A 16,528-nucleotide genomic window follows, 5' to 3' on the forward strand; every position below is an offset into this window, starting at 1 on the left:
TTTACATGAGTCTCAATTTAGTCATTGAGGTTTCAATTGCCTCTATTTAGTCTCCAAACTTTATAAACGTACTTCACATTAGTCTTTGAGACGATTTTCATGTAAAATGATGCAATTTTGATTGACATTCAAATAGCTCGTAAACAGCTTTGTATTACTTATTTTGTTAGGTAAATTTTAATAAACACTACTTATGATGTTTTTGGATTATTTGAGTGCCAAAATTAAAAGACATCATTTTACAAAGTTTAGTGTAACATCCGGCTGTCCATGATAGTATTTCGTTAATGTTTGTACATTGAAAATTGTTTCAAGGACTTAAATGAGTTATGTTTACAAAGTTTGAGGACTAAATAAAGAAAATTAAAATTTTAGGGACTAAATTGAAGTTTGGATGTAAATTCAGAGACCAAATTGAGTATTATCTCGAAATAAAAACTTGTTTTTCTTTTTACAGCTGGTCTCTCGTAAAAAGCCATGTTAAAGAAACTAGCAGATTGATTATTAAAGAGATACAAAGATTTCCAATTTGATTTCTACTCCAGAAATATCGACTCCTTCCATTGAGTTCATTCCATTTATAGAATTGGAACAAAAACTCTGAGCTGATATTCCATATAACATTGTGATTTTTCCTACCTAACATTTTGCCTATTCCCATGTTCAAAGAATTCTACCAAGATGAAAATAACAAGCACTCTCTTGACGCTGTACACAACAGCAATTGCTGTTTCTATAATGGTCATCTGGATGTGATCACATTTTGATCATGTTCAATTAAAGAGCACAAGGCCTTCTCAGCATCACCAAGTGGTTGCCCAGCAAAGAGTTGAAGCTGCCTCTTTTTCATAACTACTACTTTCTTGGCACGTGACAATATTTCTTCTTTGAGTTCCTGCCAAACATCAAAATTAAAAAATGATTGGGCAGTGCACTCACCATATAGGGTATCTTTCACAAGTCGAGGTTCTTACTTGTATTGTCATCGGAACAGCATCTGCACTGAAATCACCCAACTCTTTGAAAGAGGACTCCAGTAGAAAACAAAAGTTGTTGGCATCAGCATGATCCTCAAAAGCAACAATATAGGAATCTTCACTTTGGTCCTGCCCCTTAGAACCGATCTTTACACTATAGATCCCTTTTGTTCCTCCGTTGACGCCTCCTTGCATGAGAATTACCTTCAAAAGTAAAGCAACTTGTATCAAGATGATTTATAAACTTGATAATAGTTGATGATAGAACAGAAGAAATTGCAAAGGTTTCCATAACTATACAAGAAAGTGGTGTGTATCACTATCAATGGGTAGATATGCTATGTCATTTCCATGCTTAAGCTACTGAAAAAGAGTTTTTCTGCACATACTAGAACATAACGGAGGTTGAGCCACCACGTATCAGTCTCGGTCTTTTTCCTAGCTAATCCATTTCTTGAACTGCCATTTATGTTCTGCAGCACATCCTTTTCAAAACTAGGGTCAGTGTCCTGCTTTTCTTCCACAAAACTCTCAGAATTTTGTTTCCTCGGTTCTCTCGATTGTTTTAATTCAACTCCAGACAACCCAAAGCTAGTCTTCCAGACACCACCTAAACATATTAACAAAATACACAAAATCATGCTAAGTTTATTATAAGCCAACCTATTTGTCACTGACTCACTGGTTGCTTCTCATAACTCGGGAGAAGACACCACCGAAATATATTCAAGAAGGATAATAATATGTTATATGTTCATTGTTGTAATTGTATTCATTCAAATTCAAATTCAAACTCAGAAAATGAAAGATGTATGAATAAACAAACTCATGGATGACAAGTTCATAACACATTACTGTTGTTTGCATTTGTTGTTTTAACTCCAGCTTTTGGCGTCTCCAGATTTCTTTCCAAATTCTTCCCATTATTTAGAATTGCCTCGGACTCTTGAGCAACAGACTCTCCTCTTTCTTTCAGTGGAACACTCGGTGTACTTTCCCGTATCTCGTCATCTTGTTCAATCACTGGCTTATCTTCATGTGATATTTGTGCATGATGAATATCATCACTCACAGAACTAACAACCTCCCTTCTAACTTCTGAATTTCTATCTTTGGCATCAGGTGCTTTATGATCTCGAGTCCCGGGAAATCCCTTGGGAGTTTTTGTTGCCTTAGTCGAAGGGTACTTATATTTAAGCTTTTTCTTGAACATTAATTGCTCATTTCCTTCATGAGCATTCTTATGAGCATCCTTATTACCATTGATCCTATTCTGCAGCTTCATTAAGCGTGCACCAATCTCTCTCTCAATACCAGGTTTAGGACTAGAAGCATAACTTAAATCGTCATCACTTTCATAATCCACATCTTCATCATCACCATCTTCTTCTTCTTCTTCATTCTCCTTCTTCTTCTTCTCCATTCTCTCAATTCTCCGAGCTTTCCTTGCCATTAACTTAATCTCCTCAATTTTCTTTTGCCTCACAACTTGACCCATCACACGAAGCACATTGCTACCACTACCAGTAACTGGCTCACTATTCCCATTTCCATTGAGCAAAAGATCTCTCTTTTCGCTTCCATTTACCTCAAAGTTCCCATCTTTAGTTCTCGAATCGTAATTCATAATAAACAAAACCGACAAAATCGCCTGATACACAATAGCCCCAAGAAAACACACACCGCCAAATTTGAAGATATCCGAAGCAGAAACTTTACCAGAAACATCCTTGGGTTCAATGGTGGCCTCGGAGACTTGCAAGTCTTCCAAATCTTCAGCTTCTTCGGTGGCGTCAGCGGCATCAACTTCGCCATGAGTCTCCTCGGATGGAGCCTCAACGGAGAGGAGCTCGTTTTCTTCAGTGGACTGAGGGCAGGGAATAGGAGCAGCGGGTTCTAGTGGTGGTGAAGGTTCTTGGGGAGGAAGGGGAACGACGGGTTTAGGGTTTAGGATTTTCAGAATTTTGGGTCGCAAATGATTTTTCCTGCGAGTGACTTTTGAAGGGCGTGAAGATACAATTGACAAAGCTAGAATAACGGGCGGGGTTCGTGCGGGGCAGGTGGAAGGTGCAACGAGGGAGAAGAAAGTGGAATGGGCACGCGCCATGGGAGAGAGTGTCAGTGGTTTGGTTGCTTCAAGATTTCGGCTTTGAATCGTTTCCTTCCATGGCTGCAGAAGGAGAAAGAGTAGCAGCTGAAGCTTGCTTGCATTCTCTGCTATGGTGGTCTTGTCTTTTTCGTTGGTGTTATTTCTATGGGCCTACGGTTATTTTGGCCCTATCATTAGGCCCATTAGGTCCAATTTAATCATGCTATGATTGGGCACTCATACTTCTACAAAAACCATATCAACTACTTATATTAATTTAGTAGTTAACTCATTATCCCAAAAAAAAAATCAAGTATCCGTGGTTTAAATTCTTCTGCCTTGTGCATATAGTAAAAAATATTTGAGGTTTGAATTAGTATAACAATTTATAGATTAACAACAAATTTTTAAATAAAACTAAAGGAAAAACTATCATTTGTACTCATAAATTTTGAGAACGCTGACAAAAATACTCATCAAACAAGAAAACTAATGTTGTACCCATGAAAGATGGGTTCCATGTGACAATAGTATCCAGACCGTAATTTTTTGTTGATTTTTAAATAAAATTCCCAAATTAACCCTTCTATCTTCGTCCCCAAATTCCAAATTTTACAACCCTACTCCTTTTTCTTCCTCTGCACCTCCGGTGAGTTCCCACGAAACCCTCCAAGCCACCTTTTCCAACCGCAAACAAGATTCCCATTCTCGATCTCAATCCTCTCTCTTCTCCATCTCCGTCTCCATCTTCTCTGCCTTCTTCATCATCAACTCCCTCGTCTCCCTCTTCGACGCACACAACTCAAACGACGCCGTTGGCTCCGTCCTCCAACTCCAGCTCCTACCAATTGCCCTCCTCTTCCTCTCTTACTCCCTCCTCTCTCTCTTCACCTTCCCCCTCCCTCTCCCCTCATCATTATTAGAACTCCTTGCCGCCTTCGCCTTCGTCCAAGAGTTCCTCTTGTTCTCTACCTTCAGAGGAAGGATCCAAGCGGGGTCGAAAACCGTTACTACAGTCTCTTGCTGGTTCCCATCGCTGTATGTGTTTTCTCCACTTTTCTTGAATTGAAGTCTCCGGGCTCCGCTTTCCCCAAATTGGGCGGTGGAATGGGCTTCATCCTTCAGGGCACGTGGATCATTCAGATTGGGCTGGCTTTGTTCTCCGGCTGGGTGGCGCAAGGGTGCTCCCTGCACCAACTGAGCAGGGAAAACTATACTCTGAGGTGCAAGGGCCACATGGACTACCACAGAGCCAGCGCCCTTGCCACGCTTCAGTTCAACTGCCAACTTGCTTTCATGGTTGTTCTTTCTGTTGGTGCTTATTCGGTAATCTCTGCGAGGAGTGGAGGATCTCTAGAATCTTCTTCTGCTGCTGCCAGTTATAGGCCGATTGGTTTTGCTGAGATGCAGCAGTTGGAGAATTCCATGAATTTCACTTTGGATTCTAATGATGATGACGGTGAAGAGAGATAGAAGGGGACTGTTGTTGAACATGGTAATGGGTTGAGAAATTTGGAATTTGGGGATGAAGATAGAAGGGTTAATTTAGGAATTTTATTAAAAAATCAACAAAAAATTACGGTCTGGATACTATTGTCACACAAAACCCATCTTTATGGATGCAAATGGTAGTTTTTTCTAAAACTAAATTTACAGAAATTTGTTTTTCACATGCGAAGGTGAGAGATGGTATAAAAAAATTATACAAATTTAATTTGAAAAATATGTCTTAGAAGTTTAAGTTATGAATTGCTTTGAGTTTTTTTTTTTTTTTTTTTTTTTTTTTTTTTTTTTTTGGGACGAATTGCTTTGAGTTTAAAATAGGAAGAGTATGGTCAAATAAAAAAGCACAAAAGTGAAAGCTTTCTTTTCTTTTTTATAAAGGAAAAGTGGTGTTTTTTTTTTACTTTTTTTAAGACTTTTTTTTTTCTCGTCACTTCGTGTCAGATTCTTTCTACTAGTTACAAATCAGTATATTATTATTAGGGTTAGTTTAAGTGAACTTTTTAAAAAAATATATTTTTTGAATTATTTTTAAAAAAAATAAAATAATTTTATATTTAAATATTTTATATAATATTTTTTATTTATTAATTATATTTACATATAATAATATAAAAATATTTATTTATTATATAAAAATATTTTTTAAAAGAAAAATATAAATTATAATTTTTTTAAAAAAATATTTTTTAATTTTTTAAATATTTTTATTTTTATTATTAAAAATTTATCAAGCATATTAAAAAATAAAAACAAAATCTTTTCTCATTGAAAATTTCTATCAACTTAATCGTATCTAAACAAACACTTAACCCATTTAACCGAAGATATATACCATATTAGCAAAAGAAGATACAATTCTAACAAAAATAAATAATTAAAGCAAAGAAGATACAAATCACTTCAATTTAGTTAAAAAAAAAAAACTAAAAAAGTATCCGGTTTTGGTTAATACTAAAATAAAAAACAATAGTGATGCAGGTACATAAGACAGAGATTATATGTGATATTTTGAAATCGATATATAAATAGGTAGGTAGGTTGTTGTCGCCAACCTCAAAATCCTAATCTTGAAACTTTGAACTTTGAAGTTTCGCCTTCCCCCTTCTGCGGCTGCCACAGTGAGTGCCACCGCAACAACCACCACAAAATGCCCTTTCATTCCAAGTCTTTCGTCTCTTACAACCCTCAAATGCGGTCTCTTTCAGCTTCCCTTCCTATCCGAGCTCCTCTTACCAACCATGATTCAGAAGAAGATGAAGAAGATGAAGAGGGAAGTTACGCCTCTGAAAACGGAATATCTCCTCCTATCCATGGTGCTACTTTACCTGTTAGGCCCTTTGCCAATTTGTCTACCTATGTTGATGGAGATGATGAAGACACTGAAGGTGAAGAACAAACCGATGATGAGATTTTAGGTGTTGTGAGGGTGCCTCCTCCCCCCAGAATTAGGGTGTTTGATGATGTTGAAGTTGAAGAACAAAATGATGATACTTCTGCGAATTCATTACCGGTTAGTCATTCATTGCTTTCAGATGAGTTTTCTTTCAACGATTTCTCTTCGGATAATTCTGTTGCTGAAGCTCAAGATGACATTGATAGTGTTGGGATAGGTCTTGATGAAGAAGAGCTTGATCTTGATGGTAGAATAGATTATGATGATGATGATGATTTCTCTGATGTTATGTCACGGTATTCACAAGATAATTTGAGCAATAGACAAGTTGGGAAGGTTAGAATAGTGTTAGACGAGTTTGAGAAGGGAGAATTTTATGACATAAACAGAAATGAGGGAAGCCCCCTAGAGATGATTGAGAATAATTCCACAATGCTAGCGAAGTTGGAAGTTGACACCAGAGAGGCTATTAACATGGTCAATAGCATCAACATTGAGGATTATGGCAATAGCAGAATGCCAAAACAGAATAGTAGTAGCATTCGTGATCCGCAAGAACAGTATTCCCAGCCTGAAACTGATTTTATCATGTCGGTTGAACAAGTCTTTGCTGACACCATTGATGATAGTGCAACTCAAAGAAGTGTAGCTAATGGAAGTCAAGGTCTTGCAACCAACCAGGAAGGTGAGTGCAAGAAGCTGGTAAGCATACCTAAATCCTTGATAAACTCAAACGCCAATTTACATGATTCGTCATCCGGTTTTGAATGTAGTGATGATTGTGAAGGTAAACAAACTCACTGTGTTGAGTCTTCTCGATGGTTGGACCCAACACTGCTTCAGGAGAATGGATATTTGGAAAATGATTTGTCTGAGGCCAATTTAGATGATAATCAAGACAACCTACTTTGCAACCACGTGGAAACAGATCTTAAATTTGGAGTCACAGTTAAAGAAGAAGCCAGTGTTGCATTAAATATGATAGCTGAAGAATCAAAGAGACATGGTTCTGCTTCAGATGGAGATACGGAAAGCTTGATCACAGTAAGCCTAGAAGGCCTTGAACAGTTCAAGGAACAAATTTCCGCCCTCTCTTATCTTTTGGGGTCAAAAGGTTCTTTAAAGAACTGTCAACAAGAGGAACTTGTCAGGAGTTCACATGAAAATATAATGTTATCAAGGGATGACGCACAAGGGCAATTTGTTAATGTTACTTGTGGTGGTGAATGGAATGGCAAGACCAATGCTGATGAATCCAGTGCTATCTTACTCAAAGATCCAGGTAGTCTCGATTTCTTACTTGAATTTGAACACAACTTAAGCAACAAAGATAAGGAAAAAATACGGAGGGTACAGAACAAATGCGTGAAATTCTTGAGGACTGTCCAGCGATTATATTTACCTATGGAAGATTGCTTTGTCTCAAAGGTGCTATGCAGGTTAGTTGCAGATATTGGAAGGCGCTCAAATCAAGAATTTGTCATTGAGTCAGCAAAATTATCAGCAAAGAAGCTTGAAGAAGATTGTAGAGATGATTTAGACTTCTGTTTAAACATTCTAGTTCTTGGGAAAAGTGGGGTGGGAAAAAGTGCAACCATAAATTCTATTTTTGATGATGTGAAGGTTGTGACAAATGCATTTCAACCTGCTACGACCTCTGTAGAAGAGGTTTCTGGAACCATAGATGGAATCAAGATCAGAATGCTTGACACACCTGGTCTGAGGTCCTCTATGAAGGAGCAAGCTTTCAACAGAAAAATATTGTCATCTATCAAGAAGCATATGAAAAAGTTTCCTCCAGATGCCATTCTCTATATCGATCGGGTAGATGCTCAGTCCCGAGATCTGAACGACTTACCAATGTTAAAGTCAATCACAAGTTCTCTTGGTCCGTCAATATGGCAACGTACTATTCTTACCCTGACTCATGCTGCTGCTTCTCCGCTTGATGGACCATCAGGATCCCCTTTGCGCTATGAGTTATCTGTGGCGCAAAAATCCTATCTTGTTCAGCAATCAATTGCACAGTCAGTAGGTGATCTGTGTCAACTGAGTCCAGGTTTCATTTGTCCGGTGTCTCTTGTTGAGAACCATCCATTAGGTGGAGAATATGTTCTTCCGAATGGACTAAGATGGAGAAGCCAATTATTAACTTTGTGTGCCTCTCTAAAAATTCTATCTCAAGTGTGTCCTGTGACACTGCCTCCAACTCCTTTTGATCGTTGGAAGCAATTTTTCTTCCAGGATGACACCCCGCAGCTCAGCCATGTCTTTTCTTCTCTATTGCAGTCTCATGCTCACCTAAAATTCAAATCCAGTTGGAATTGAGTAGCTGCTGCTTTTCAAGCGGTTTAGAATGCGAGCTAGTCTCAGCAGGTTCATTAAAAAGCAATGTTTTGCAATATCATGAACATTTGTGAACTCCTTAGTAGAAGTAGTGTTGAAAGTGAAAGCATTCAGATACATCCAGAAGAAAAGCAATTGTAGTGGCAGGTGTTGTTGAACACGGGCGAAGATTATATGATTGGCATCTTAGTTTGGGAGAGATGATAATATATCAATCCTTGTCTAAGCTGTTTATAATGCCAATGTTTCGATGTAGTCATGGCTGGAACCATGATCTTCAGTGTATTCTTTGCATGAATATTTATGGTAGCTTTGTAGCTTTTGGAAGCATAGATAATGAAGGTTAAATTTCCACTTAGATTGCATGATACCATAGCAGTGATATCCTCTGCATCGTATTTAATACAGTTATGGTAAATTTGAGATCAATTAGCTAAGTTTTGCAAGGTAGCATTTCTGTCTCACATACAGATTCATTAAATTTGTGCAATGAGTACAGGATTTGTAGCATAAGCAGCTAAGATAGAGAACAATGTGTAGCATAATCATACTTAACTTTCCTGTGTCTGCTGCAACGCTGACAAAAGGAGTTCAGCTGTTAGTAATAATATATTATGTCATAAGATAACATCATTTTTATAATCTGAAAAGAGTATAAAATTGGATCATTCACGAGAACAAACTTTAATAGTCATTACTTACAAATTGATTTTAATTCAACATGATACTTTTAAGCAATAGTATATAAATTTTTCCATCAGAAGCTTTATTGTCACTCCACTTTCACCCACCATTAGGCTGCAATAGGACAAGAACAAGATACAAAAAATTAGTATTATTGTATTTTGTTTGATGATAAACTAAAACAAATTATGAAAGTTTAATTTATTCTTATTTTTTTCATTTAAAAAATTTGAAAAAAAAATATAATAATAAAAAATTAACAAGAATAATAAAAGAAAAAATAAAAAGTAAGTCTCTTGTTAGTGTTTCTGTATCCTGTTTCAGTGTCATGCGTGCCTTCAAACAATTGCAACTATGTCAGGTGGAACACAGTGAACAAAAAGGCAGACTATCAAGAGGCCCTTTTCTTGGTTACCACTCTATCCAATAATCAACAATAGTTCCTCCCATTACATCCCTTTTTTGCCACTCTAATCCAAATAAACTAATATAAGATAGATTTCAATTGTTTTGCCAGTTGCCACGGTGATGAATAGGAGACAAAAAGAGAAAAAGAAGTGACTCTTTTCATTTGGCTACCAAGTAAACCAAAAGAGAGTAAAAACAGTTTCTGATACAATCCCTCCCTCCCAAGCTTTTCTCTGAACCCATATCAATCTATGTACAATTATATTTATCTGTCTGTAAATATCAGTACCAGTAGAGAACTATCTACGACAAAAAGTATCAGCCATCACTGCGCATACAATTCCACCAGAATCCCTACAAAATCATTGCCTAATTCATCCATACTTTCCATAACAAGAAATGCTGTATCTATCTAAAGAACCATATTTATATTGAATTCTGACTGACAAATAGACTGGACAATGCAGAATTGCAGAATATGCAAATCATGAAGCACTTGGCGTCCTCATAAAGCAAACAAATTTCCTTTAGACCCGCCTCTGTTGAAGTGGTAAGAGATAACCAAAAGCAAACGGGTGATTACAGCATTAATCTGAATTGTGTGAATCTAGACACAAGCACAAATGAGACAAGGGTGCTTTGTTATTCTCCAAACTCAGTATAACTCAACAAGTACCATGACAATATTGTTAAACTAAACTGAATCAAATGAAGGAATGGGCACAACTAAGATGAAGGAATTTTGTTCTTCTCAAAATTCAATATAACTCAAGATACTAAAGCAATGATATCTGTAAAAGCAAAAAGAAAGATTACAACTTTTGTTGCTAAATAAAGAGATGATGAATGATAACAATTACAGGACCCACACATATTCTAAATAAATAGATAACTGCAGAAGTGAGCAGAGACTATGGAGGCCCAAATGAGTGGCAAGTTGTGGGGATACAAGATGAAATTTTTGTTAAAGGTGGTATATATATAATCAAGATGAAGTTGGCAACTTGATAGCCTTGAAAGCTGGATGAAGCAATCCAAGCTCATCTTTGACATCAAGAGGGTTGCTGGTCTCATTCCTGACCCTCTTGACCCTGCGGCTAGCTAGTGACTTGTGTGTGAAGCCATACATCTGCAAGATCTGGTTGTCACCGAAATTGTAAGCACGGTCCATTTGCTTCAAGCACCTTTCAACAGGGTAGTCACCAAACTTGCCACAAGGCTTGCACCCCACAAAGTGAGTCACTAGTGGCCACCTATGGTCACCAAGTCCAGGGTGATAGTTCTCAATCATCTCCTCATACCTATCAACCAAAATCCCCCAATATCCATGGAGATAATAATGATTCTCAAGGTACACCTTATCACCCCATTGCTCCTTCCCAGTGGCCAACAAGTACACCATTGCAGATTGATCATCGGCTTCGAAAACCGGCCTGTTCTTCAGCTCCCTGGTGAGGATCTTGCCAGCTTCGTCCCTGATTTTCCCCTTAGGCCCCATTGGAGCCCAAGCATCAAGAATATCAAGAGACCACTGACAATTCCTGAGAAGGAAGCTACCAGTGTTCAAACCAATCCAGTTCTTCTCATCATACACCATCTCGTTCCAACCGTGCATCACAAAGTTGGAATCTTTGTACCTCTCCCAAGGCACCTCAAAGGCCATATCAGTAAACATGGCATCACTGTCCATCCACCATAGAAACTCAACTTCAGGGTGTGACAACAGAAGCTTCCGAATCAAAGGCAACTTAGCCCAAAACCCAGCCATTTCGGCATCAAGAAGAGCCATGTTATAGAAAATCTCGATCCCATGGAGCCTGCAATAATCGATCTTGTTCTTAATGGACTTCAAAAGGTAATGGTCCCCAACCGGGTTTTCACACGGTTTGGGGGAAGACCCGGTTACCAGAAGAACCCGGGGCTTATTGGGACCAATGAAGTTCGGGTAATCGGGGTTTTTTTTGAGCCACTGGCCACGTTGCTCGTCCCAATCGGAGATCTTGGGACCGAGAGTGTAAGGGGCGTTTGGATCGCGCTTTGGTTCGTCGGCGGAGGCGGCCTCGTCGACGAGGATCTTGGAGATGTCGAAGGTGGCGTAGTTGTTGGCGTCGTTTGTGGTGGTTTCGGGTTGAGCTTCCTCGAGCACGCGGTGGGGCTCGACGCGGCGGGAGCGGTAGGCGTAGAGATGGCGGATCTCGTTGAGGTCCTGCTCGGGAGTGCCGAACTTGCCGGCACCGATTGTGCCGCGGAGGACGACGACGGTGAGGAAGAGGCAGAGGAATGTGAGGCTGCCGCGGCGGCAGGCACGCTGGATCTGGCGGAGGCGGCGAAGCCCCAGGCAGCGCTCCAGCATTGTCTTTTCTGAGTTGTGTTGAGTCGGAACTCGGACGGAACCGCCGACACCGACACAGACAAACGGTTTTGTGTCTTTGCGTGTGTATTTGTCTGTTTTTGAATTGAGTGGCAGGATGGTAAATAATTGAGAAATTAGGGTGTTTCTGCTTGGTGGGTTATAGAGAGAGAGATCCACAAATTCAGATCACAACTCAAGTTGAGACTTGAGAGTTTAGTAGCACTCAGTTGGAGGAATCAACTTGGAATGTTCTTCTCCTATTTCAATTCCTTCTCATTTTATTATTATTTCTTCTTACATTGTTTTCTCTTTCTTTTATAATTACTAATTTAAAATGGAGGTAACATGATATGATATTCATATTCCTGTAACAAAAAACAAGAGGCGCCATTGTCAGCCCACTTAGCCCATGGTCCATGGACAAATAGGATCCTAAACTCACTCTCCATACCCTTTCTCACATCTGGATGTGGCCCAAATCTAAATCTAAACAAATTGATGGAAAAAGGAAAAGAAAGAAAATATCATTGTATTTGTATCATTTTCTACAAATTGATCTATTGACATGGAACATGGATTAGCACTTAGCACACTTATTAGAAGAAAATATTAGTTACGTTGAGAGATGGATTTTGATGAAAGGTTGGAAATTTTATAGATCATTAAATGTTTTACGATTGACTACGACTCTCATACTTCAATTAATAAAAGAGTAAGCCAGATGTTAAATGATTGAAATGAATCATAATTGTAGATATTTATAAAGGAATTAGTAAACACTATATTATTTTGATGTTAAATTAAGCATTATTAATAAATATGATCAGATCGATTATGGATAGGTCATATCTGAGAAGGGGTTGTCTTTGTGTTGGTCCAAAGTTAAATTTTTATGACTTAGGCTCTTTATTAAGCTAGATACTAGTTGAATAATTTCACAATAAATTTAATCACGTTATAGTGATAAAAAATGCTATTTATACATAATATTAGACATTAACATTAATTATTAATATATTTATATATAAATATATATAATTTAATTTATTTTTAATATATATTTATATTTTAATATATATTTTATATTAATAACATTTTAATAATTGATTTTAGTATATACATATCGGTATATTGATTTGGTGTTGTAAAGAAATAAAAATAAAACAATTGAGGTAGTGTGTATACTGTCAAGAAATATCGTTTAAGAAAGGTGGCAAAGTAGTCCAAACTCAAAATTGTATATCCCAATGAAGAGACAATCACCAAAAGGGTGGACCAATATTATTATATGAAGCCACATGCTATTGCTTAGAGGCCGTTTATCTATGACGGATAGGGATGGTCATGTGATTTGTTGCTATATTTATAAGAAGCTTATTATGCTCAAGATTAAACTTGTCAATTCCAAGACTCTAAAAAAAATGCATAACCTGAAAAATGTCTCTATCATGATAATGGAAGACACAAGGCATGATCCTACAACTTGTGACAGAGCTGATCAAATGGATCCTATAATCATTCATTAGTGTAACATCTAAAATTTGATCCAATTTAAGCCCAAAATCATATCTGAGTAGCAAAGTAACGAAGCAGGCCAACCTGACCATGTGAGGAGCACGTGGCCTACAATCTTTTCAGAAAAATATGAAATGCATGCTATGTGATTAAAGATTAAAAATAGAATAAAATTTCTTTCCGTCATTATAACTATTTATCCGATAGATATTTTGTCTTCTAACAATTATAAAAATATAAATCAGTCTCTATCTATTTTTGTATTTATTCAATTCAGTTCTTGTAATCGATTAATAGCATACTACACAGTGATGTATTAAGTAATGTGTCTAAGTGGCTTTGTCTCTTTTATAATAGGGACAAATCACCTCTTAAATTTTTTAATCGCACAGCGTGATTTCTCTTCTGCTTCTCCCGCTCCTTCTCCGTCGCTACCTCTTCCCTCTTCCTCCAAAAATGATTTTGATGATAATTCTGGAGAGGAGATGAGGTGGGTTGGGGGTCAGGATTTTGGAGCTGAGGGAGTCGGTGGCAAGGAGGGAAGGAGAGAGAATTTCGGAGAGAGAGGGACAGGGAGGAGGCGGTGACGGAGAGAGAGCGGAAAAAGCGGAGGAGGGATCACACTGACGGTTGAGAGGTTCAGGAGATGATTTGTCCCTATTATGAAGGAGACAAAGCCATGTAGATATGTTACCTGACACGTCAGTGTATGACCTGCTAACAATCGATTACAGAGATTGAATTGAATAAATATAAAAGTAAATGGGACCAATTTGTAATTTTATAATTATTAGGGAGCACAATATCCATCGAATAAATGATTAGGGATTGAAAATGACTTTTATTCTTAAAACTATTATCATATTAAGGTGGCCACATGAAATCACTAAATTTGCCCGTTCATATTTATTTATACATCAAATTAAATTTTTTGTTTGACTCAAATTAGAATACACTTAAAATAATATTTTGTCAGAGACATATATTTTGTTTTATTTCTTCAAATAGAATTATTTATTTATATTGTTGCATATATACTAAAAAATTAAATAAAATGTGTGTTCATTAAAAAAAAAGTGAAAAAGAAAATTTTCTTCTACCAATTTTGGGTATATATTTATATAAAAAAATGTTTGATAATAAAAAAATTAATCAAAAATAACTAAAATTTATTTTATTTAACATTTATTAATTATTATTATTATTATTTAATTATTATAATAATTAATAAATACTAAATATAATAAATTTTGACTTTTTTATCTCTCAAGCATTACCAATTTAACAATAACCCGGAAAATTTTGTGTACTATCTTCGATAATCAATACTGGTACCATCATTAAATTATAGTTAATATAGTTAGTTGATATTAATTTGGAGTAGTTAATAATCATTACTAACATATATACCTTAACTAGCAGTAGAAAACATACATTTTACCCTATCTTATAGTCAGATAATAGTACTGTAATAATAAGTTGACTTTGGTAATCATTAATTACTATTTAAAAGCTCTTCCTTTAATTTATTCGAGTAATATATCAATAAATTGCTGAATACTAGTCTAACCTCTAAAGTAAAATTTAATCTTCAATGACTCTTTGTCTTCTTTTTAACGCACTGGTTCAATTCATTGACAAGAGTGTCTTTGTGTTGCATTAAAATGGACGACGAATTACACATAGTAAAAATGATATATCATTCTATTCTAATAAATTAATATGCTTAACATACACGTCATAAAAAAAAGGCTAGGTTTTTAAGCTCTAATTTAATAAATTAGGAGATTAAAGAGTTCAACTTTTCTTATAAAAGTGTTAGGTATATTGTTAAAAATTTTTGTTAACATTGCTCTAGAACTAGCTAGAGTCTAGAATGCTAGATCTCTCATGAGATGTAATCACTTAAATTGTGGGTGCATCAAGTGTGATGTTTGAAATCTGAATATATCATATATATATATATATATATATATATATATAGAAATAGATCCTTTCAATTATTAAAAAAAATTAAAAAGGTAAAGTGTGATCTATAATCTTTCAATGTGCTCTTTTTCATGTTTTCTCTTAATTCCACTTATAAAAATGAATAGTAAAAAATCACACTTTACTCTTTTAAGGATAGAGCAATTCTTGCACCAACTTTAGATTGTGTCAGTGATGTCAACAATAAGATGACTGCAGGATTACCTGGACATGAAAGAGTCTACTTAAGTTCAGACTCTGTGTGTGCTGAAGAGGGAAATATGGAATTTGAGTTAGATGCTTTCTCGCCGGAGATTCTAAATGGAATAAATTGTTCAGGTCTACCACCACACAAGTTGGTTCTAAAGGTTGGCGCTCCTGTTATGTTGCTGCGGAATATAGACCAAACTAATGGTTTGTGCAATGGAACGAGGATGCAAGTTAGAAGAATGGGAAATCATGTGATAGAATGCAAGACTTTAACTGGTAACAAAGCTAGAAGTATTGTTCTTATCCCAAGACTGAATCTAATTCCAAATAATGAAACATTGTCGGTCAGGTTTCAAAGAAGACAATTCCCAATTATTATGTCATTTGCAATGACAATAAATAAGTCTCAGGGACAAACTCTATCGAAAGTTGGAATTTACCTTCCAAGGCCAGTTTTCACCCATGGTCAATTGTATGTTGCGTTATCAAGGGTAACGAGTAAAGATGGTCTGCGAGTGTTGTTGTAAGATCATGGACACTTGGAAGATAACTGCACGATAAATGTGGTATATAGAGAAGTTTTTTAGAGCTTATAATAAAAAGGTAATAACAAAATGTCTTACTAAATCTATTTATTTATTAAACTTTATTACTATCACTTAAAAAAATTTAGAAATTCTAGGAACTAATAGATGAATTTTTATTGTACATTAATAGTTTGAGAATATTAAAATTATCCTAAAAATTCGTATAATTTTATTCTCTTGACAAACAATTTTATAATTACGTTAATCATATAATTTTATATACAAACATTGATACAGTGTTGTTTCATGTATATATTTTGCAGGTATCAAAGGATAGCATTGAATTGTTATTCATTATGTTTAAACTATTTATTGTTTATTACAAAACTTTCTGCATTAGAATTTCCTATTAATTTGTTCTTCATTTTGAGCTAATTTTGATATTTTCTTACTTCACAGTAAACTAACATATAAAATTTTGTTAGTAGATTTAAGTATTACTAGATTATTTATGGTCATATTGAGTATATATGCCTGATTTATTGAAAAAAG

At 36.0% G+C, this 16,528-nt stretch overlaps 4 protein-coding genes and 1 pseudogene across 4 annotated transcripts; 3 read left to right on the forward strand and 2 right to left on the reverse strand.

Annotated features, from left to right (window-relative positions):
• Positions 1–357: 357 nt before the first annotated feature.
• On the reverse strand, positions 358–3,184 carry LOC130970111 (uncharacterized). The gene is made up of 4 exons (XM_057896101.1): positions 1,833–3,184; positions 1,367–1,587; positions 975–1,181; positions 358–895 (listed from the first exon to the last, which is right to left on the reverse strand). The coding sequence occupies exons 1-4, from the start codon at positions 3,082–3,084 to the stop codon at positions 743–745; spliced, it is 1,833 nt and encodes a 610-aa protein (XP_057752084.1). The 5' UTR covers positions 3,085–3,184; the 3' UTR covers positions 358–742.
• Positions 3,185–3,569: 385 nt separating this feature from the next.
• LOC130933516 (uncharacterized) lies at positions 3,570–4,539 on the forward strand (annotated as a pseudogene).
• Positions 4,540–5,544: 1,005 nt separating this feature from the next.
• On the forward strand, positions 5,545–9,012 carry LOC130933526 (translocase of chloroplast 159, chloroplastic-like). The gene is made up of 3 exons (XM_057863159.1): positions 5,545–5,550; positions 5,606–6,650; positions 6,753–9,012. The coding sequence occupies exons 1-3, from the start codon at positions 5,545–5,547 to the stop codon at positions 8,291–8,293; spliced, it is 2,592 nt and encodes an 863-aa protein (XP_057719142.1). The 3' UTR covers positions 8,294–9,012.
• A 1,123-nt stretch (positions 9,013–10,135) lies between these two features.
• Positions 10,136–12,034, reverse strand: LOC130972082 (xyloglucan 6-xylosyltransferase 2-like). The gene has a single exon (XM_057897150.1). The coding sequence runs from the start codon at positions 11,754–11,756 to the stop codon at positions 10,389–10,391; it is 1,368 nt and encodes a 455-aa protein (XP_057753133.1). The 5' UTR covers positions 11,757–12,034; the 3' UTR covers positions 10,136–10,388.
• A 3,414-nt stretch (positions 12,035–15,448) lies between these two features.
• On the forward strand, positions 15,449–15,976 carry LOC130933536 (uncharacterized). The gene has a single exon (XM_057863169.1). The coding sequence runs from the start codon at positions 15,449–15,451 to the stop codon at positions 15,974–15,976; it is 528 nt and encodes a 175-aa protein (XP_057719152.1).
• The last annotated feature ends 552 nt before the right edge of the window (positions 15,977–16,528 follow it).

The sequence above is a fragment of the Arachis stenosperma genome, chromosome 1 (genome assembly GCF_014773155.1).
Source record: "Arachis stenosperma cultivar V10309 chromosome 1, arast.V10309.gnm1.PFL2, whole genome shotgun sequence".
Lineage (NCBI taxonomy): Eukaryota > Viridiplantae > Streptophyta > Magnoliopsida > Fabales > Fabaceae > Arachis > Arachis stenosperma.